A 21,335-nucleotide genomic window follows, 5' to 3' on the forward strand; every position below is an offset into this window, starting at 1 on the left:
CGCATGGGAAACAAAAAAATTCCTACGCGCACGCAATACCTATCCATGGTGATGATCATCTACGAGAGGGGAGAGTGAATCTACTTACCCTTGTAGATCGCTAAGCGGAAGCGTATATAACACAATTGATGTAGTGGAACATCTTCGTGATCCAAATCACAGCCCGTCCCGCGATCTCATCATGATCTGCCCCGCGATCCCATCACGAACCACCCCGATCTAGTGTCGAACGTACGGCACCTCCGCATTCAACACACGTATAGCTCGATGACGATCACCGCTTTCTTGATCCAACAAGAGGGGCGGAGAGGTAGATGAGTTGTCCGGCATGGTGGCGTGATGGTGGTGGTGGTGAACTAATCCAGCAGGCCTTCGACTAAGCACTGCCAAATTAGACTAGAGGAGAAACAGATCTAGAGGGATTGAGAGGGAGCACGCGGCAATTAGGGTTACGAGCTGCCCTCAAAATCCCTCAATATATATAGGAGGAAGGGGAGAGGAGGCAGCCTCGGCCCCTACTCCAAGCTTATCCGGTCGAACGAAACAAGGGAGGAATCGACCTCCCACAAGGGAGGTGGAATCCTATTAGGACTCCTTCCTAATTTGGAAGCTCTTTACACCTTTTCCTTTTTGCCTTATCCCCCCACTCTAGCCGCATGGGACCTTAGGGGAAGCTTCGTCCATCCCACCAGAGGCTGGTCTGCCTCCTCTCACAGCCCATGAAGCCCTTGGGTCGTCACACCCATCCCGGTGGTTCCCCGGTACCCTCCGGCACTCCCGGTACACTACCGATGAGCCCGAAACTTTTCCGGAGACCAAAACAGGACTTCCTATATATCAATCTTTACCTCCGAACCATTCCGGAGCTCCTCGTGACATATGGGATCTCATACGGGACTCCGAACAACCTTCAGTCACCAACATACATAACTCAACTATACTGAAATGTCACTGAACCTTAAGTGTGTAGACCCTGCGGGTTCAAGAACTATGCAGACATGACTTGAGACACTCTCTGGTCAATAACCAATAGCAGGACCTGGATGGCCATATTGGATCCTACATATTCTATGAAGATATTTATCGGTTGAACCTCTATGTCAAGGATTCAGTTAATCCCGTATGTTGTTCCCTTTGTCCATCAGTATGTTACTTGCCCGAGATTCGATCGTCGGTATCACTATACCTAGTTCAATCTCGTTACTGACAAGTCTCTTTACTCATTTTGTAATAAAAGATCCCATGACTAACTCTTCAGTCACATTGCTTGCAAGGCTTATTGTGATGTTGTATTATCGAGTGGTCCCCGAGATACCTCTCCGTCATACGGAGTGACAAATCCCAGTCTTGATTCCCACCAACAAAATAGACACCTTCGGAGATACCTGTATAGCACCTTTATAATCACCCAGTTACGTTGCGGCGTTTGATACACACAAGGTATTCCTCCGATGTCCAGGAGTTGCATGATCTCATGGTTATAGGAACAGATACATTGACATGCAGAAAACAGTAGCAATAAACTCACACGATCATGTGCTATGTTTATAGTTTGGGTCTTGTCCATCTCATCATTCTCCTAATGATGTGATCCCGTTATCAAATGACATCTCATGTCTATGGCGAGGAAACCTTGACCATCTTTGATCAACGAGCTAGTCAACTAGAGGCTCACTAGGGACACTGTTTTGTCTATGTATCCACACATGTATTTGAGTTTCCATTCAATACAATTCTTGCATGGACAATAAATGATTATCATGAACAAGGAAATATAATAATAACTAATTTTTTATTTCCTATAGGGCATGTTTCCAACAGAAATTACTGTGTAAAACTTTCAGAAACTTTCCACATTCCAGTAAAATCGGATAATTCAAATACTACAACAAAAGTTTCTGCTTTTGTACAGCACACATCACAAATGCAATTCAAGTATTCTAAAGGCAATTCTTGGAACTTTTTATTGAAAAACAAGATTATAAATAACATCTAATAGATAAAAACAAAATAAAATGATGCTCCAAGAAAAACACATATCATGCGATGAATAAAAATATAGCTCCAAGTAAGATATACCGACAATGTTAGAGATGAAAGAGGGGATGCCTTCCTGGGAATGCCCAAGCTTAGACGCTTAAGTATTCCTTGGACATTACTTTGGGGTGCCTTAGTCATCCCCAATCTTATGTTCTTGATGGTCCTTATTCTCCTCTTATTGGTATCTCAACCAAAACTTGAAAACTTCAATCACACAAAACTTAACGGAACTTCGTGAGATGGGTTAGTATGATAAATATAGATCATTCACTTAGGTGATGCCAAGACAAGGTTCATAATTGTTATCACATAATACCTAATGTACTATATCATTACTATTATTTATATCACTCAATATAAGCTATGGAAACATTGAAACAAGCAAACTATGCATGCAAAACAGAATCTATAAAAAACATTACAATCTCTAAAGATCTTAATGAACACCATACTTCCGTGACTCTAAAAATTCTAGAAAATTGGTACAACACAAATAATTTGCATAGCAAAACTTTGTAAAAAATTCAAAATTGTTTGTCTCTCCAGTAAAATCAGAAATTCTGCACTGGATGTAAAAGTTTCCATTTATGCACAAAATCAAACAAACAAGTATCCACACTATCCCAAAGGCTTTACTTGACACTTTATTGAAATAAGAAGCTATAAAACATGATTATTACAGTATATTAATCATGTGATCACACAAAAACAGAAAGTAAAAGTGTTGGGTTGTGTCCCAATAAGCGCTTTTCTTTAATGCCTTTTAGCTAGGCATGATGACTTCAATGATGCTAGTATAGAAAGTAGTAAGTGAGGCATGCAAGAGAGCATCATGAATCACATGACAAGCACATTTAATACTAACCCACTTCCTATGCATAGGGATTTTGCAAGCAAACAAGTTATTATAGCAAGAATCAAGTTGCAAAGGAAGGCAAAACAAGCATGACTTCAAAACTTTGAACACATAGGGAGAAAACTTGATATTATTGCAATTCCTACAAGCATATGTTCCTCCCTCATAATGATTTTCAGTAGCATCATGAAGGAATTCAACAATATAACTATGACATAAAGCATTCTTTTCATGATGCACATGCATAGAATTTTTATTACTACCCACACAAGCAAAATTCTTATCATTCATAGTAGTGGGAGCAAACTCAACAAAATAACTATCATGAGATACTTGGATATAATCCATGTGAAAATTAAAATAATGATGGAAAGTTTCATAGTTATCCTTATTCTTTATAGCATAAATGTCATCACAGTAATAATCATAGATAGGAGGCATGATTTCATCATAATAAATTTTCTCATCAAAACTTGGGGTACTAAAAATAGCATCTCAATCAAACATAGCATCCCCAAGCTTGTGGATTTGCATATCATTAACATCATGGATATTCAGAGAATTCATACCAACAATATTTCTATCATGCTTATCATTCAGGGATTTCACATTAAGAATTTTCATCAATTATTCCTCCAGCAATTGAGCACGATTTTCCGAACCATCATTTTCATGGAAGACGTTATAGAGACGAAACAAATGTGGAAACTTAAATCCCACTTTATTGTAGTTTTATTTTATAAAATCAAACTATTAAAAAACAAGAAACTAAAAGATTTAATTGCAATATCTAAAGATCAAGAACTCACCTCCCCGGCAACGGTGCGAGAAAAGAGCTTGATGTCTACTACGCACCTTTATTCTTGTAGACGGTTTGGGCCTCCAAGTGCAGAGTTTTGTAAAAGAGCAACAAATTTCCCTCAAGTGGATGACCTAAGGTTTATCAATCTGTGGAGGTGTAGGATGAAGATGGTCTCTGTCAAACAAACCTGCAATAAAATACAAGAAATTTCTTGTGTCCCCAACACACCCAATACAATGGAAAATTGTATAGGTGCACTAGTTCGGCGAACAGATGGTGATACAAGTGTAGTATGTATAATAAATATAGGTTTTTCTTTTCTGAAAATATAAAAATAGCAAGGTATCACGTGTAAAACAGTGAGCAAAACATTGTATAAATGCGTAGTAACAAGGCCTAGGGTTCATACTTTCACTAGTGCAATCTCTCAACAATGCTAACATAGTAGAATCATATGATCATCCCTCAACATGCAACAAAAAATCACTACAAAGTTCAAAAGTAGCGGAAAATACAAGATCAAATTGTCGTATGTTGCAAACCACCTCAAAGTTATTCTTTTTATCAATCTTATGGGTTGTTTCGATAGGTGTCACAAACAGCTCTAGAGTTCGTACTGAAATAACACCCGTGATACATATTAATCAACCCTAATGTCACCTAGATACTCTAAGGTCACCTCAACTATCCATGGGCTAATTATTCGACATGCATCAAACAAATTCAGATTCTTCATATTCAATCCAACGCAAAGAACTTAAAGGAGCACCCAAAGATTTCTATCAGAGAACATAGTATGAAATCGTGCAATCAACCCCTATGCATAGATTCCCAAGGTCACTAGAATCTGTTGTTTTATGCCATAACAGATATCAAGTGAATCACTTGAATACCCCAATGTCACTACGGGTATCTGCATGCCAGACATACATCAAGTGTTCTCAAACCTGAATATTCAACCCAACATAACGAGATCTAAAAGTGAAAGATTCAATTCATCACAACACTATCAATGGACAAACACCATACAATCCAACTATATTAATAAAACCCATGATACATCAAGATCATGACATCTCAAGAACATGAGAGAGAGAGAGACTAAACACATAGCTACTGGTACAAAACCTCAGCCCCGAGTATGAACTACTCCCTCCTCATCGTGGCCTCCGTCATGATGATGAAGATGGCCACCGGAGATGATTTCCCCTCGCCGACAGGTACTGGAACATCTCGAGATTGGTTTTTCATAAATACAAAGAGTTCTGGCGGCAGAGCAAAAGTTCTCTTTTTTTACTTCTGGGGTTTCTGGTATATATAGGATTTTTCGGCGTTGGAATCACGACAAATGGAACCATGTGGGCCCCATAAGCCATCAACCCGCAACCTAGGGGGTCACGCCCTGTTGTCTCTTGGCCCACTCGTGGCTCCCTTTCAATGGATCTTTGCTCCAGTATTGCTTATTTCCTCTAGAAAATATATATATAAGTTTCGGGTGATTCCGAGAACTTCCATTTTCTGCACAAAAAACAACACCACGGTATTTTTTCTCAAAAGAGCGTCAGTCGAGGTTAGTTATAATTAAATCATATAAAGTGCATCGAAACGATATAAAAGTATTGTAAACATAGACAAACATAGCTTGAATACTTCATAAATCATCGATACATTGGAGACGTATCACACCTCATGTGGTGTCTTGCTCCTTCTCAAGCTTCGAGGTCTTATTTTTGTCCAAAAATAATTGTCAAAAAGTTTCAGTGCATTTGGACTTCGTACGGTACTGATTTCTTGAAAAGCCAAAAACACGCAGAAAACAACAACTGGCACTAGGCACTAGGTTAATAGGTTAGTTCCCAAAAATGATATAAAACATCATATAAATACATATAAAGCATCTAAGAATGATGATATAATATCAGGAACAATTAAAATTTATAGATACGTTGGAGACGTATGAGGGAGTAGGACTCATAGTATGTCCAGCTGGTGATGGGGAAGGAGAGATTTCCGAGTTGTTGGGACCACGATGATCCAGCCCCAGAGGACCTGAGCGCTCGTTGAGAAGATGTTATGCAGTCACACCAGATAAGTGCTTGCGTCGGTCTGGCATTGTCCTTCCAGGAGCGACATAGTGCACTGCAAACTGTCATTGCCTCCTCCAACTCACACGGGATGACACTCGAGTCGATGGATTTAGACTAGTCGAAGTCAGATCCGCTGCCCGCCATGGCGGATACAATAGGAAATTGCCGAAGGTGAGCTTAGGTGGCAGAGGAAGTGTAGGTTAGTGGAGAGTGAAGTGGCTAGGGTTTGATCCGACGAGGGGACGGGGACGAATTATGTGGGGTCGTTACAGGCGAGCGTGTGCGAGGCTGATAACCCACAACTGTAAAGGATGGTTTGTAGCCTTTTTCTATAAGTACGATTGTCAAACCCAACAAGGAGCTAAAGGTAGAGTTAATATTCTCTCAAGTTCTGTCGACCACCGATACAACTCTATGCATGCTAACGCTTACTTTACCTAGAACAAGTATGAAACTATTTTACCGGGAGGAAACTAGAAGTACTTAGTAGGTGTGATAGATAGGTTTGCAAGAAAATAAAGAACGCGGAAATAAAAAATTATGTTCTGTTTTAATAAATATTAAGTTACTTAGTTGTTTAGTAGAAATATTTTGCGTAACGCAAGAGAAAGATTGTCCATGGGCATTGAATATAACATGATAGATACTTATCATATGCAATGAGGGAGAGGCATGTGCTAACACACTTTCCGTACTTGAATCATATGCACTTATGATTGGACCTTAAGCAAGCATCCACAACTACTAGAAAAAATTAAGGTAAACCCAACCATAGCATTAAACATCAAGCCGTCTTTACTCCAATACGCACACAACTCCCTTACCCGGGTGAAAGTTTATGCCAGTCTCTCCACCCACTATAAGTGAATCATGAACATATTATAAACCCTCTAGTGTGTATCCTTTATGTATGTACCTCACAGAAGGCACCTTAGGACAACACCATATCAACACACAACTCATATCAATAACATCATATCACAATTAACCTGTAGGAAAAAAGAAATTTACTCAAACATCATAGGATAGCCACGCATCACTTGAAACTAGTATATAGCATTAAGCACCATTTTCAAGTAGGGATTACAGCGGGGAAGAGAGGTTTTACACCACTGCATAGAGGAGGAGAGAGTTGGTGGTGATGGCGGTGAAGTTGTTGGTGTAGATCGTCGTCACGACGGTTGCCCCGGCGGCACTCCAGCTTCACCGGGATAGAGGGGGAGAGAGACCCCTCCTTATTCTTCTTCCTTGGCCTCCTCCCTAGGTGGGAGGAGGGCTTCTCCTCTAGTACATGTCCGCCATCGCACCCAGAGGGCGGCAACCCCTGTGAGATTGGATCTCTCTCTCTCTTTTTCTCTCATGTTTTCACGACCTATTTTTCCGGCCCTTCACCGTTTCCTATGGTCCATGGCCGCCATGGCACACGGAGGGCAGCAACCCCTCCGGGATTGGATCTCTCTCTTTGTTTCTCTCCTGTTTTCGCGACCTGTTTTCTGGCCCTTAAGTATTTATGAAATATCTGGAGATCCATAACTCCGATCGGACAAAAAATTTGATGGGATTTTAATAGGAAAATTATCATTTTTACAGGCAAAGGAGAGATCCAACCGACATAAGGTTTGCCAAAAAGCTATCACGGCGCGACGTGACCCCTTGGTCGTGTCCTGCTAGCTTGTGGGACTCTCGTGCACCGTCTTGCGTTGATTCCGACTTCCAAAATTCACTTATATTCCAAAACAAATCTCCGTAAATTTTTATCGCGTTTGGAGTCCGTTTGATATGAATTTTGAGCAAAACAAAAAAACACAAAAAACATGAACTGACACTCGGCACTGGCTCAATAGGTTAGTGCTCAAAATAATATAAATTGATAAATAATTACTCAAAAAGTATCCCAGAATGATAATATAATAGCATGAAACAATCAAAAATTATAGATACGTTGAAGATGTATCAGGGGCCGACGTGGCGGGCGCACACGGGCGCTTCCGGATGCCTCCATAAATGCCCCATATTTAGGCTGGATATGAGGGTGTTGGTCAGCGTGGACGTTTGAGGTCCGTTTAAGGCGTCCGACTGGACCAAAATTTTGTGACCAATCAGTGACCGAACGGTCCATCCGGATCGTATGAGACGGATTTGGGGCGCCCAGCTGTCGTTGCTCTTATGGACAAATTGCTATGGACGAACGACATGGACTGATGTGCGGCACTATTTTTTTAAGATATAAATGTGGGGCATTGCTGTGAAAAACGTTCATCACTGGTGAACCACCTCCATGGCAAACCAGGCCCCATGCAACCCATTTACTATGCCTCCCAGCCTGTTCACCCCTTTTGCGTAAATCTAAACCTTTTTCTACCTTAAAAGCAGTAGAAAAGATTGTCATGTTCAAAAATAAAAATTCATAGTAGGCTAAAATTCAAAAGGTACACAAATTTTCCATGACAAAATTAAAAACATACATAGAAGACAATGTAATTTAAGTTGCCAAAAAAGTGCATAATTTATACATGAGAAAAATATATGCAAAACATGCATCAATATAAATGTTCAAAAAGAGAGCATATAAGTTCATGACATGACAAATTGTTAAAAAAGTTGTAAATGATCACATGGGAACTTGTTGAATTTTTTTAACTTATCACAGTGGTTAAATAAAATTAATCATCATATTTGGAAAGAAATATCTACAATTTGCCATGGTGACATTTCAAAACACCCCTACAAATTGACATGTGAAACTATTTTCAAAAACATTGCCATATGTAATCTTAAACATTACCATGAACCATATGGCACATTTATCATGGACACTTATTTATTTATTTTTGCCATGGACTAATACAAAATGACACATGGTTGTATCGATAATTATACGTCCTCCGTCCTAAAATAAGTGTCTCGTTGTTAGTACAACTTTGTACTAATGTTTGTACAAAGTTGAGACACTTATTTTGGGATGGATGGAGTACAAGTTTGCCATGATAGACTTATGAATTAGGAATTGACATGGTCCATCTGACGGGGTTATACCTTTTCTTTTGAGCAAATGACTGGGTTATACCTAAGGGGTAGGACCAAATGCACATATAGCCCAGCTAAAGGCCCGTGCCAATCAAGGATACTGACCAAAAGACAATGGGCCAAGGGGCTGCACGCTAGGCCCACTGAAGCAACAGAACAAGGCATCAAAAACCAGGGAAGAAACTAGCCATGGAGCAAAGTGTTATAGTCAAAGGTCAGACCCCCGAATAGACGAGACCCAATAGTTGGTCACCAAGAGATCATCATCCGTCGAACAACCAGTAGTTGACCGAGTCCAAGAATCCCATAACCACATGAAGCATTCAATACAGGCGTTAGTCAACATGCCATAATCTAGTTAAATATGACAGTTACCACCAGTAATGACGACGTACAGTCGCTCATGCATAGAACTAACAATAGCATTTATAACATTACGTTATGACACCTCTCCGAGCGCACTCCATACAGGACGGAAGTAGGGCACCATGTTGAGGGTTGAAAACTCACTCACTGTAACCTACACCAAGAGTAAGAACACCACACACGAGTTGGTGTTAGAGCATATTTCTCCATGTATGGTTTTGGTAATTGATGACAATATCTATGGACTAATGGTTTCCTTGAGTTATATTTGAAGGATTTGTCAATAGGCATTTCTTGAAGTCCATATGTTGGTTTCAAGGAGTTTATATGGTGACCAAGGTGGTATTGAAGGTTTTATCCAAAGACTGGTCATGTGAGAGTTGAGCTTATTGCAAGCATGTCTTAAAGAAGAAGATTTTTTCAACATTCATGTTTACCTTAAATACAACCTCTTTATTAAGAATAAGATCAGATACAAGGTTGATCAAGACTAAGTCAGTGAGTGAATCAAGTTTATCAGTACACAAAGCATACAAGATGTATTGAGAGGGATCAAGTGATCCCATGGTATGGTAAGCATTGTCCATTACGCTTTGTGTACTAAACCATGGTCTACGTGAGAGTTTTATGTGGGGTTATGTATGTTTCCATGGGCTTGCGTCAAGAGGAAGACCTCATATGACCCATGGGGGATGACATCAAGTGGTGATCTTCATCAAGATTGTGGTGTGCAAGTTCAAGTGGAGCATCACATAGAGATCATGCTCGAAGCTTGCCAGGTCCATCTTGAGGAGGACAACATCGTCATCACCTAGCTCAAGTGGACTATGCGCATTACAAATGTTTTCCCTTGATAGGTGTTCTTTTTTACCGGTCTCATGGTGTTAGTTGGGAGACCGGGTTATAGGATCGATTTCCATACTATCAAGGGGGGCAGTCTAGTGAGTAGCTTGATCATATCATTCGTTGGGAGATCAAATAATTGCATTCTTGGCATCATCATCATTCTTGGTTCTTGTTCGGCTTTTACCTTTGTGGGTCTTAGAGCTTATGGCCATCTTCATGACAAGCTCAAGTTCATTGAAAACATAGTCCATATGCATCTTCTATGATGTTTTCGATGTTGGAGTTTTTGTCGGTTCTTCATTCATAGAGGTTTCACACACACACACACACACACACACAGATATATATATATATATATATATCATTGCCATTTTTACTGCCCCTTCTTAAGATAACCAACAAGCTCGTATGCGAAAGTGATGGCAGTTTTAGTGCGAGGGTTGTTTTTCTCCCATCAGGCGGTAGTACCGCTCGGTATCACGGTAGTACCGGTTAAGCGGTACTTCAGCTGTGTACGTCATCTGCTACTTCCACTTATATTTTGCGCTATTTATAGGTCGCTCCTTCGCGGGTAGTAGAACGACAATTACCGGCGGTAGTACCACTCTCTGCGGAAGTACCACGCTGCCCCACTCTACTACCATGGTTTCACCCGCACTTGTTGCTCCTAGCGGAAGTACCACCGGTGTGTGTGTGTTAGTACCGCTCCGGCAGCACTACCGCCTCAATATTTCTGCCATTTGCATGATTTTCCCTGGAACTACCGCACTAAGTGGTAGTACTGCTTGTGCATGACCAGTGCACATAACAGTTGGATTTGGGGAGACCTATTTAAGGGGGCCTTCTTCCCCAATGGGTTTTTATCCTTTTTTCAGTTCGTGTTTGCCCCCCATTGTTGACCTTCTCCGAGATTGCTATCTCTCAATCCCTTCAATGATTCTTGCTAGTTCTTGAGGGGAAAGAGAGAGGAGATCTAGATCCACATTTCCGTCAATCACTTTCTCCTCTATGTGAGGGGATCACTTGGATCTAGATCTTGGAGTTCTTTGTAAGCTCTTTGTTCTTTCTCTCATATTCCTCCATAGGTTTTGTTGTGGTGGTGGAATTTAGGAGTGAGGGACTTGACCACTTTGTGTGTTCTTGCCATTGCATTAGTTGCATCGGTTTGAGTTCTCCACGGTGATATGTGGAAGTGAAGTTTGAGAAGCTTATTACTCTTGAGGTTTGGGCACCCTAGAGCATGTGCATCTTGGGTGCTTTGGCGCCCTAGACAGTTGATGGTGACACGAAGCTCAATCATTATGGTGTAAAGCTCTGAACAAGCGAAAGGTCACTAATTAGGTTGTGGAGATTATCCCAAGTAATCGAGGTCACCTCGGATCAACAATCCATTATGGTGAAGCTTCGTGGTGTTGTTGGGAGCCTTCAATTAAGTTGTGGAGATCGCCCCAGCCTTGTTTGTATGGGTTCGGTGACCGCCCTCAAGGGTTTCTTAGTGGAATCACGACATCTTGCATTGTGCGAGGGCGTGAGAACATTACGGTGGCCCTAGTGGCTTCTTGGGAGCATTGTGCCTCCACACCGCTCAAAACAGAGATTAGCATCCGTAAGGGTGTGAATTTCGGGATACATCGTCGTCTCCGCGTGCCTCGGTTATTTCTTACCCGAGCCTTTATTTATGCACATTACTTTGTGATAGTCATATTGTTTCTTGTTATATATCTTCACTTACTTGTTTATCTTGTTTAGCATAAGTATTTGGTGCATATAGGTGAGCCTAGTTGTTTTAGGTTTTGTGCTTGACTAATTAAACCTTAGTTTTATTCCACATTTGTTCAAGTCTAAACCGTAATTATTTTCAAGCGTCTATTCACCCCCACTCTAGGCGACATTCACGTCATTTCAGTTGGATATTATCTCCACCGCAGAAAGCCTGAACCTGTATAATTACTTATGCATATATCCTTCTGTATTGATCGATTGATACAATTGCCTCTACATTCACATCATCGTAGTATTATCAGGATTATACCCACGACACTATCTTAAAAGTTGCATGTTGTCATGTGATGGTACCATAGAAAATGTTATGTTACATAAAAATAAAATTGCTATGCAACTAAAATGAATAAATTTTAACATGGCTTATGGTGATACATTAAATAGCAAAGTAAGTATAAAGAAAAAAAATTACATTTACAATGATTCATCCTTCTACAAAAAAAAGTAATCTAACACAAATCCGGAATCATCATATATATCATAATAAAAATAATAGTTACTATAAGACAAATAAAATTGGCCAAGATCTAATTAATAAAATAGCCATGCTTTAAAGAATAAAAATGACATGTTACGTGAATTAAAGCTGTTATGGTCTACTTAATAAAAATGCCATGATAATTTCTTTGAAACGAGGCAAAAGATTTGTCATTTTCATTGATTAAGAAGAAGAGAGTTTTCTGGTTAATTAGAGGAAAAACGAGCGAAAACCGAGATTACAAACCCCACATGGGGGCACGCGGATGACCTGGTCACAAACGCCAAACTATCGACCGTAGCATCGAGGACAAGACAACTCCGATTTTGGCAACGAGCTTCACAAAGAAAGTTGCAAGCCTCGCACCGACCTAGTACAACGCAACATCCCGAGAGCATCGCCCGCTAAAAACCGCCCTCATGGAGTCATCGTTGCCGCAGTGGTCATGTCGTCCGCAGCTTCGACTTCTGTGTCACAGGCAGTAATCAACATATACGCGTCCATTGATGCACCGGACCATCGGCAACAGAAGGACAAGCTGTGACTCAGCTCTGCTCGTCACCATAGTCGTTGTCATGCGCGTCGCAACGCTACACCAACCTCGCTCTGCCGGTCGAACACCTGTCGACCATGATGTCGTGCACGTCATCCCCTCGGGAAGCGCGAAGGAGACCATGAACTTCAAGGCGATGCCTCCAAGGGGGAAGCAACGATTAGGCAACACCGTCACCCGACTCACACAGAGTCTTAAGCTTTTGCACGAAGGACATGACTCGGGATGAAGGAGAGAGAGCTCCACGACGACCCTCCAGGGAGGAGAACGACGGCCACGGGCGACACACCGTCGGTACGGACAAAGCCGGGTAGATTCTCATCCGCAGACTCCCAATCCCCTCCAACCCACACAGCCAGCGACTCAGAAGAGCCACAGCCTCGCACGCCTGCTGAACCGCACACCTCAAGCATGGATCCAGAGACAAGAGCACCCACCTCGCCGCCGACAGACACCGACGAGCCGGATCAGAGACAAATCCGGCAACCCCCTGCCACAACAAGAACATACATGCCACCAGAAAGGTTCGCACGCGGAGAGGCCTCCAAGGGAGGAAGAGGGCCCCGCCACCCCACCTTGACGCGCCGGCGAGAGCACCGAGTCGCAACACAGGAGCTCGTTGACGCCGTCACCACAGCAGCAGCCACCGGCGACGCTGCACCATCAGAAGCACAACATGCGCGCAGAGGAGCCTTCGAATGGCTGGAAGCGGGGCACCACCCCACCCTGACGTGTCGGTGATAGCACCGGGCCGCAGCCCATGGAACCGCCGCCGCCGGAGACGCGGTCGTGGAAGTACCGCCGCTGAGACCGTCGTGTTGCATCGCAGGAGGGCGAGGCTTCGTCCACCACGAGATCGTGTCGTAGGGCAAGGAGATACCCCGCCACCGTCGTCCGTCACGTGGACTTCGTCCGGCAACCTCCTCCGACGACGGCGAGAGGAGTCAAAGATGGGAGAGGGGCCAGCGACGGCTCGATCTAGGGTTTCATCCGAGCCGCCCCTAGAGGCGACGCAGGGGATGGGGGATGTTGGTGTATACAGGGAAAATGACATGATATAATTATTAGAATGTCCATGCTTTAAAGAATGTGATGACCAAGACTACTATAAACATCCATACGGGTGATGTCACTACTCATTTTATTTTTTCGCTTTTTTTTTAAAGTAATAAATGTCATAAGACATTTCTTTATGTGTGCCTTGTGGCAAAATTGATTAAATTTGTAATAAACGTTCTGCAATGATATTATTTTGATGTGTTGTCAAGTTGATCATGGATTGACAAATATGCGTAGAAGGGCCTGGAAGTTAATTCTTGATTTTCACACGCAATCAAAAATCAACTTTGACTATAAATTAGACCAACCAAATTTGTTTTATCCGTGGTAAAAAATTATACCTTGAGTTCATATTGAAAAGAAGCTTTCAATGATATAACTTTTAAGCCACAAAATAATATATGTTTTGAACTAATATACTGTTAAGGTCCTGTTTGGGATGTCTTTTTTTTGCCAAATACACTTGTAAAAATAATACACACCTTCATCCATCGGTTTAGTTTTCAGCTGATTTTATACTATGAACGATATAATACCTCTGTAAAATATTACATTTGTAAAAATAAAACGGCATTCCAAGCAGGGCCTAAAGTTGAATTTTGGTTATCATGCACATCTTATTCATCGAAATGGAGGGGGTAGCAAGCATGGAGTTGCAGGGAGGAGATGGGAGCGAGCACTCTACTCGCACGTGGGAGGCGAGCTTGCAGGTGATGTTGGCGAATTTGCGGACGCGAAAGGGAAGCTAAGGACCAGTCCTGGTAGCTAAAAAAGCATAGCGGCCTCCTAGAAGCTACTTGACGAAATGCCCATGAAAAAGGAAGGAAGAAAGTAAACAGTATCCACATATGCATGTCATATCACCCTGACATGAGAGCTACATGGTCAGGTTGGTCGTCAAAGCACCGTCAGTCACCAATTAGTGCTATGTGCTAGAATCGTTGTTGTCTTAAATCGTCATGGTCTTTTGCGATTTAAAATGGTGGTTCAGTAATTACAACCTTAATATAAAATATTTTCTTCGTATCTAAATAATTATAGTTCAAAAGAATTACTCTATTTTTTTCAACTACAATTATTTAGGTACAAAGGGAGTAGCACAATAATGATATCCGACGAACGTGAGCTGGAAAGAGGATGGCAAGTATACCTGGTCATGGGTCGGGCCTAAAAGAGCCCATAGCAAAAAACTGAGGCCGAGGCTTGACCCTGGCCCTACCATCGGGCCTACTTTTTAAGTCCAAGCCCGACCCATCTATTGAAAACCCGTTGAGCCTAGGGCCTCGGACCGGGCCTCTTCCTTAAAATCTCAATATGCCAAGCCCAAGCCCAGTCGGTCAGACTGGCGGGCTCCAAACTCAGGCCCAAGCATGGCCCATGGACAAGCCCGTCAAGCCTAGGCCCTAGATTTTTAGGCCGGGCGTGGACGTGGCGGCCGAACCGGGCCGGAGATGGCCACGTATAGTGGCAAGCGAACGTTTTTATGGCAAATCATATCCTTTTTGCCGCAAAATTTTAATCCTTACTAAAAGTTGTTGTGTTTCTCGAGAACTTATCACCCTCCCACAACGTAAGAAAAATTGCCATCTAAAATATTCTTAATTGCCACCTCCTCTTAGCAAATATTCGTTGGCTATTGAGGCTCGAATACTATTGTTTTATGTAATTTACTAGTAGTTGCTACTACAAAGAGTCAATTACATCAAGGGTGTTTAAAATTGGCAAGGAAAGTCACTTTAATACCGAAACTTGCAATATATATTGAATTGGTGCCACAACTTGGCTCGCTGTACAAACACGGTGCAAAACTCATATGTATACGCATGTGGCGCTTGCAAGGCATGATAGCGTGGCGTGGGGCTCATTATCTTTTTATTTAAGATATCAGGAGAGCTGTTTTGATTCCATTAAGGAGGAGAAAGGCTGACGGTCAAATACAACGTGTGGTCAGGGACCAAGTGTAAAGTAGTGTCAAATACAACTATTCTCGGCTTTGCCACGCAACTTAGAGGGCCAAGTTTGACATTTCAGTCGGGATCGAAAGGAATTGGGCATCCTGCAAGTTTCCAAGCGGCAGCTTCATCTCTTATTCGATTAATTAGCATTGCTACTGTAAGCTCCTTCTTGTGAAAAATCCTACGGTTACATTCGAGCCAAAGTTTCAAGCATACCATCATTGCAAGTGCCTTTGCCCCTTCCCTACGTCCTGCTTCCATGTCATGAGGACTTGGAGACTCAAGCCACTCCCCGAGGGATCCCTCAGCGTTCCAGTTTGCTGGCCGTAAGGATGGCAGGCCTGCTGAGGCGGCCATGCCATTCGAGACCTTCCTCGACCAAAGGCAATCAGAGAGAAGATGGGTAGTCGTCTCCACACAGCAGATGCATAATGGGCAGAAGTAATTATTATCCCATCCTCTCAGAAGCAGCACGTCCGCAGTGAGAATTTTGTTTTGCATGGCCATCCATAGAAATATCTTGCACTTGGGAGGTGCCCAAGTCCGCCATACAGAGTGGTAAAGTTTATAATTGGTCATACCCTCGAACTAGAAGTGATAGGCTGACCTGGCACTGTATGTTCCGTCAGTTGTCAACTTCCATGTGATGGAGTCATTATCCGCTGGGCTGAGTTGTGTTTGTTCCAACATAACGGGGAGCTGAACAAGTTCATCAACCATATCATCACTCCAGTGGCGCTCCATATCATGAAGCTAGTTATCCTGTAACATCGCATCATGGACGGTTCTTCCTTTCCTAGATGATCCCTCAAACATCATTGGTGCAATATCCCTTGGCGCCATCCCGTGCAGCCATGCATCCATGCATCCTTTCAAAATAATGTCGTTTTTCCGTCTCCAATGCTCACTTTTGTAGCGCCAGCTAATATCGCAAAATCCTTATCGTCACACGGTCCCCTGTGCCAACAATCAGAATTCTTGCGTCGGTCCATCTTTTCCAAATCCACCTTAATCTGAGCGCACACGCAAATTTATCCAAGTCATGTAGTCCAAGACCTCCCAGATGCTTGGGGCGACAGATGACCTCTCATCTCACCCTGCATTGTCCTCCATTGCATTTGTCTTCACCACACCAAAACCAGGTTCTAGTGCGCTGGTCAAACCATTTCAGCAACCTCGTTGGAGGTTCATGCGATGAGAGCATGTAAACCAGTAAAGATTGGAGAACCGCTCTTGCGAGTAACAGCCATCTCCTTTGGACATTAATTTGCCTCTCCATCCCGCAATTTTGTTGTCAAACTTGGACATGATGTTAAGGTAATGAATCTTCTGAAGTTTCTTGATGGATAGCGTCATCCCAACGTAGGTACAGGGGAAGGTGCTAATTGGGACGCCGAGTGGTAGCAACACTTGTTGGAGGTCGATGCCGTCACAATGAATTGGTAGCGCAACACTTTTTGCAAAATTGGTTCGTAGGTCAGTTACCTCTTGGAATAATTGTAGGATGTATCCTATCATTCTCATGTCCTCTTGCAACGGGTTCACAAAAAGCGCAAGTCATCAGCATAAAGTGATGTTCTTATTATGGTTGCCCGTCCCTGAAGTTGTGATAGCAGGCCATGTTCGGTTGCCATGTCAAAAATCCTATGAAGGGGCTCCATGACGATGATGAAGAGGAACGGCTCATTATAAGTGACCATATGATATAGACCAGGTGTGTGGCATGTTGTTTTACCGAAACATCTTTGGCTTTTTGCATGAAATAGCTCCTGATTGGTGCAGGATCCGCCTGCGAGTGAAAGAGCACAAATTATGTTATAATGAAAATTTGTAGGCTTCCTACCAAAAAATATATATTACAAACTGGAGGAACTGAACAATGAGCATGAATTTACTAATTCCCACACCTAACTAAGGGCTTGTTTGGTTGGAGACTAATTTTGCCAAGCAAAAGTGTGGCAAGCCATTAAAGTGTGGCAAGCCACAAAGTGTGGCTGAAAAAACGAACGCCAAACTTCGACAAAAGTTGACAAAAAAATTGACTCTATGACAAATGAGCCATAGCGACAACAAAGTGTGGCAAAAACCAAACATATGTCAACTAAACTGTGGCTGCCAAATTTTGGCTTGACAAAGTGTGGCTGGGAACCAAACATGCTCTAACTCAACACACCAATTCAACGTATGCCGCAAGTTATAGCACTAAATTGATTTTTCTTGTCAAGTTTAATCATAGGTGATGTGATTGACTCTGCTAGAAAACACCGCATCCTTACCGGAACCTTGGGCTTCATTCCGGTTGGGGCTGAGACGTCTCCAATCCGGAACGCCCTTAATATCGTCTGCATCCGCCAACTTAAACGCATTCCTGGTGGAGCATCACACTCACACAGCGCTCAAGACAAGCTCCCCATACTGACAGCCAGCCAGTGCCCAGATTAAGCTCTATAAATAAAATTAGCCCTGATTTATGCAACTCCCCATCACTTGCTCCATCTCGAGTTAGTGACGCAAGAATATTTTCCCGTGCAGTCTCGTGCTGGCTGCTGGTGTCTGCCAGAAATGGCCGACGGCGTCCTTCTGACAACCGCGCCGGCAGCGCTAACAGTGGCGTTCTTGCTGTTCTTCGGCGCCGCGCACGGTCAGCTCCAGATGGGGTTCTACTCCGACTCCTGCCCCGGCGCCGAGGACATGGTCACCACCGCCGTCCAGGAAGCCGCCGCCTCGGACGCCACCATCCTCCCCGCCCTCGTCCGCCTCCAGTTCCACGACTGCTTCGTCAGAGTGAGCAGAAATGGCTTGGCTGAATGGCCGATGTAGTTAGCCGTGTCGATGTCAGGGTAGCTAGCAGTGACAGTGAGCGAGTTATTCAAGTGCGCGCGTGGCTGCTGCAGGGATGCGACGCGTCGGTGCTGATCACGGGCAACGGCGCCGAGGTGAACAACAACAAGCACCAGGGCCTCCGCGGCCTGGACGTGGTCGACGCCGCCAAGGCGGAGCTCGAGGAGCAGTGCCCCGGGGTCGTCTCCTGCGCCGACATCGTCGCTCTCGCCGCACGCGACGCCATAGCCATGGTACGTCATGTTAGCACGAGGCGTTCCTGCAATCCTGCCCCATGCACGCCGTGTTTGTTTCTAGTCGATCTTGTCGGGGGCTCGTGACGGGCGCGCGGTGCCACTGACGATCGGGATGCTGCTTGTCTTTGTCTGACGCGCGCCATGGCAGACAAACGGGCCGTCGTTCGAGGTGCCGACGGGGCGGCGCGACGGGCTGTCGTCCAACGTCCGCGACGCCGACGTGCTGCCGGACGTGAGCGACTCCATCCAGGTGCTCCGCTCCAAGTTCGCCGCCAGCGGCCTCAACGACCGCGACCTCGTTCTCCTCACAGGTACGTACCCCACATCGACCACATAGTACCGTACGTACGCGCGCGCGTGCACGCACGTCACACGCTGACACGCGACGGCGTCCCTCCGCCGCAACATGCGCATGCAGCGGCGCACACGATCGGCACGACGGCGTGCTTCTTCGTCAAGGATCGGCTCTACAGCTTTCCGCTGCCGGGCGGCCGCACGGGGTCGGACCCGTCGATCCCGGCGGCGTTCCTGTCGGAGCTCAAGGCCCGGTGCGCGCCCGGCGACTTCAACACGCGCGTGCCACTGGACCGCGGCAGCCAGGGCAGATTCGACGACTCCATCCTCCGCAACATCCGCTCAGGCCTCGTCGCCATCGCCTCCGACGCGGCGCTCGAGGCCAACAACGCCACCGGCGCGCTCGTCGGCGCCTACCTCGGCGCGGCGTCCGCCAGCTTCGCGCAGGATTTCGTCGGCGCCATGATCAAGATGGGCACCATCGGCGCCATCACCGGCGACGCCGGGGAGATCAGGGACGTGTGCTCGGCGTTCAACACGAACTGATCGATCGACAAGCCATTGCTATAAATCATACTACGAACAATAGCATTCAAATTACTGTAAATCTCTCCCGGAAACATGAATTCATTCAGAGAAAATGAACATGATTTCTTCAGTGCATGCTCGAATATTGACAGTCGAGAATGGTGGTCGGATTAAGATTTCATATTCACCGGATTGACGGATGAGTTGTTAACAACTTGTTTGATTTCTAGTGCAAGAACATGCAGAAATTAATTAATGTGCAATGCAAAGAAAACAAAACTCGCAGAAAAGATGAGAATGGGGAGCACGTACTCTGGATTCAGTACTAACGTGTTGGTTTGAGCTGTCTATATTCGGTGCCGATTTAATGTTCTCAAGGAAAATATGGCGCCATTCATGTGATTGCACTGTGTACTCCAACTGTATCAAGAAACCTACTACTGTGTTACTCGCATTGCACAGTACTACATACGGATAACAGGAACAGGGGAAAGTGTACCGAGTGGCGGTGAGTGAGTGTATCGTTACTACTGACTTATCTGCCTTCAGTTAATCACCGTCGCAGTACTAGCACATCCGCATTCATCACATAAAAGCATTGCATTTTATATTAAAAGAAAAATCCACATGTTTACAGATAACATACACACCAAACACATGAACCACGGAATTATCTTAGATTTCTAACAAAATGATCGATGGCGTTGACGTTGATGCGATTTCTACCCGAGCGAGTAAATTTTTCATTCTAAGGATTCCAATAACCGACCTTCCACTTCACCCATTTGAGGTTGAGGGCTCGCTTGGATTGTCGGATGAGTTCTAAATACCGGTGTAATTGATACAGATGTCGAGTCATCGTTTCTATTTCAGGCGTAATTTACACTATATATGGCCGGTAATATACATGTGTAAATTAAATCCGAGTGTATAAGTATACACCGATTCCAAGCAGGCCCTGAGAGAGAAGATATTTACGTCAACGAATCAATGAGACGGGAAAAGTGGCAACTTTTTCAAAATTGTTACACACAAAAATATTGAATAAGAGGGTGCAATGCATAATGCTCCCTCTATCACAGTTTATAAGACATGCACGTGTACCTAGATCATTAATTTGACTTATATAAAATATATTATTTAACATAAAAATTATATCATTAAAAAATAAAACATCTAAACTTTTTAATGATATAATTTTTATAATATATGTCTCTCATTAAGTTGGTTAAATTGACGACCTAGATACACGTGCCGGACTTATAAACTAAAACGGAGGGAGTACATAGCAACTTAATATATGATTTTTTTTTAAGTAAGTGCAATTGCTTCAAAAATAAACACGAAGACATAACTCAAGTTGCAGTCGTCGTGCGAATTTGGTTGAACTTTCTGTGTAGTGCACCTCAAATAGAGTACCATCCCTTATGTGACATTTTGGTTTTCCCATGGTGGTGGAACTAACAATTTTTTTCCTCGCCGATTTTAGGTTTGCTGAACCTGCATTACCATTACTTTTATCATCATTCTCACATCCCTTTGGATCCCTCTTTGAAGGAGAACTTACAGTTGACTCAAATTCCCA

The 21,335-nt window shown here is 43.6% G+C and overlaps 1 protein-coding gene across 1 annotated transcript; it reads left to right on the plus strand.

Moving 5' to 3' along the window:
* The first annotated feature begins 18,165 nt into the window (after nucleotides 1-18,165).
* Nucleotides 18,166-19,964, plus strand: LOC123430481 (peroxidase 43-like). The gene is made up of 4 exons (XM_045114350.1): nucleotides 18,166-18,635; nucleotides 18,746-18,925; nucleotides 19,077-19,239; nucleotides 19,347-19,964. Exons 1-4 carry the CDS (start codon nucleotides 18,414-18,416, stop codon nucleotides 19,766-19,768), a joined length of 987 nt encoding a protein of 328 aa, XP_044970285.1. The 5' UTR covers nucleotides 18,166-18,413; the 3' UTR covers nucleotides 19,769-19,964.
* Nucleotides 19,965-21,335: the final 1,371 nt, after the last annotated feature.

The sequence above is a fragment of the Hordeum vulgare genome, chromosome 2H, assembly GCF_904849725.1.
Source record: "Hordeum vulgare subsp. vulgare chromosome 2H, MorexV3_pseudomolecules_assembly, whole genome shotgun sequence".
NCBI lineage: Eukaryota > Viridiplantae > Streptophyta > Magnoliopsida > Poales > Poaceae > Hordeum > Hordeum vulgare.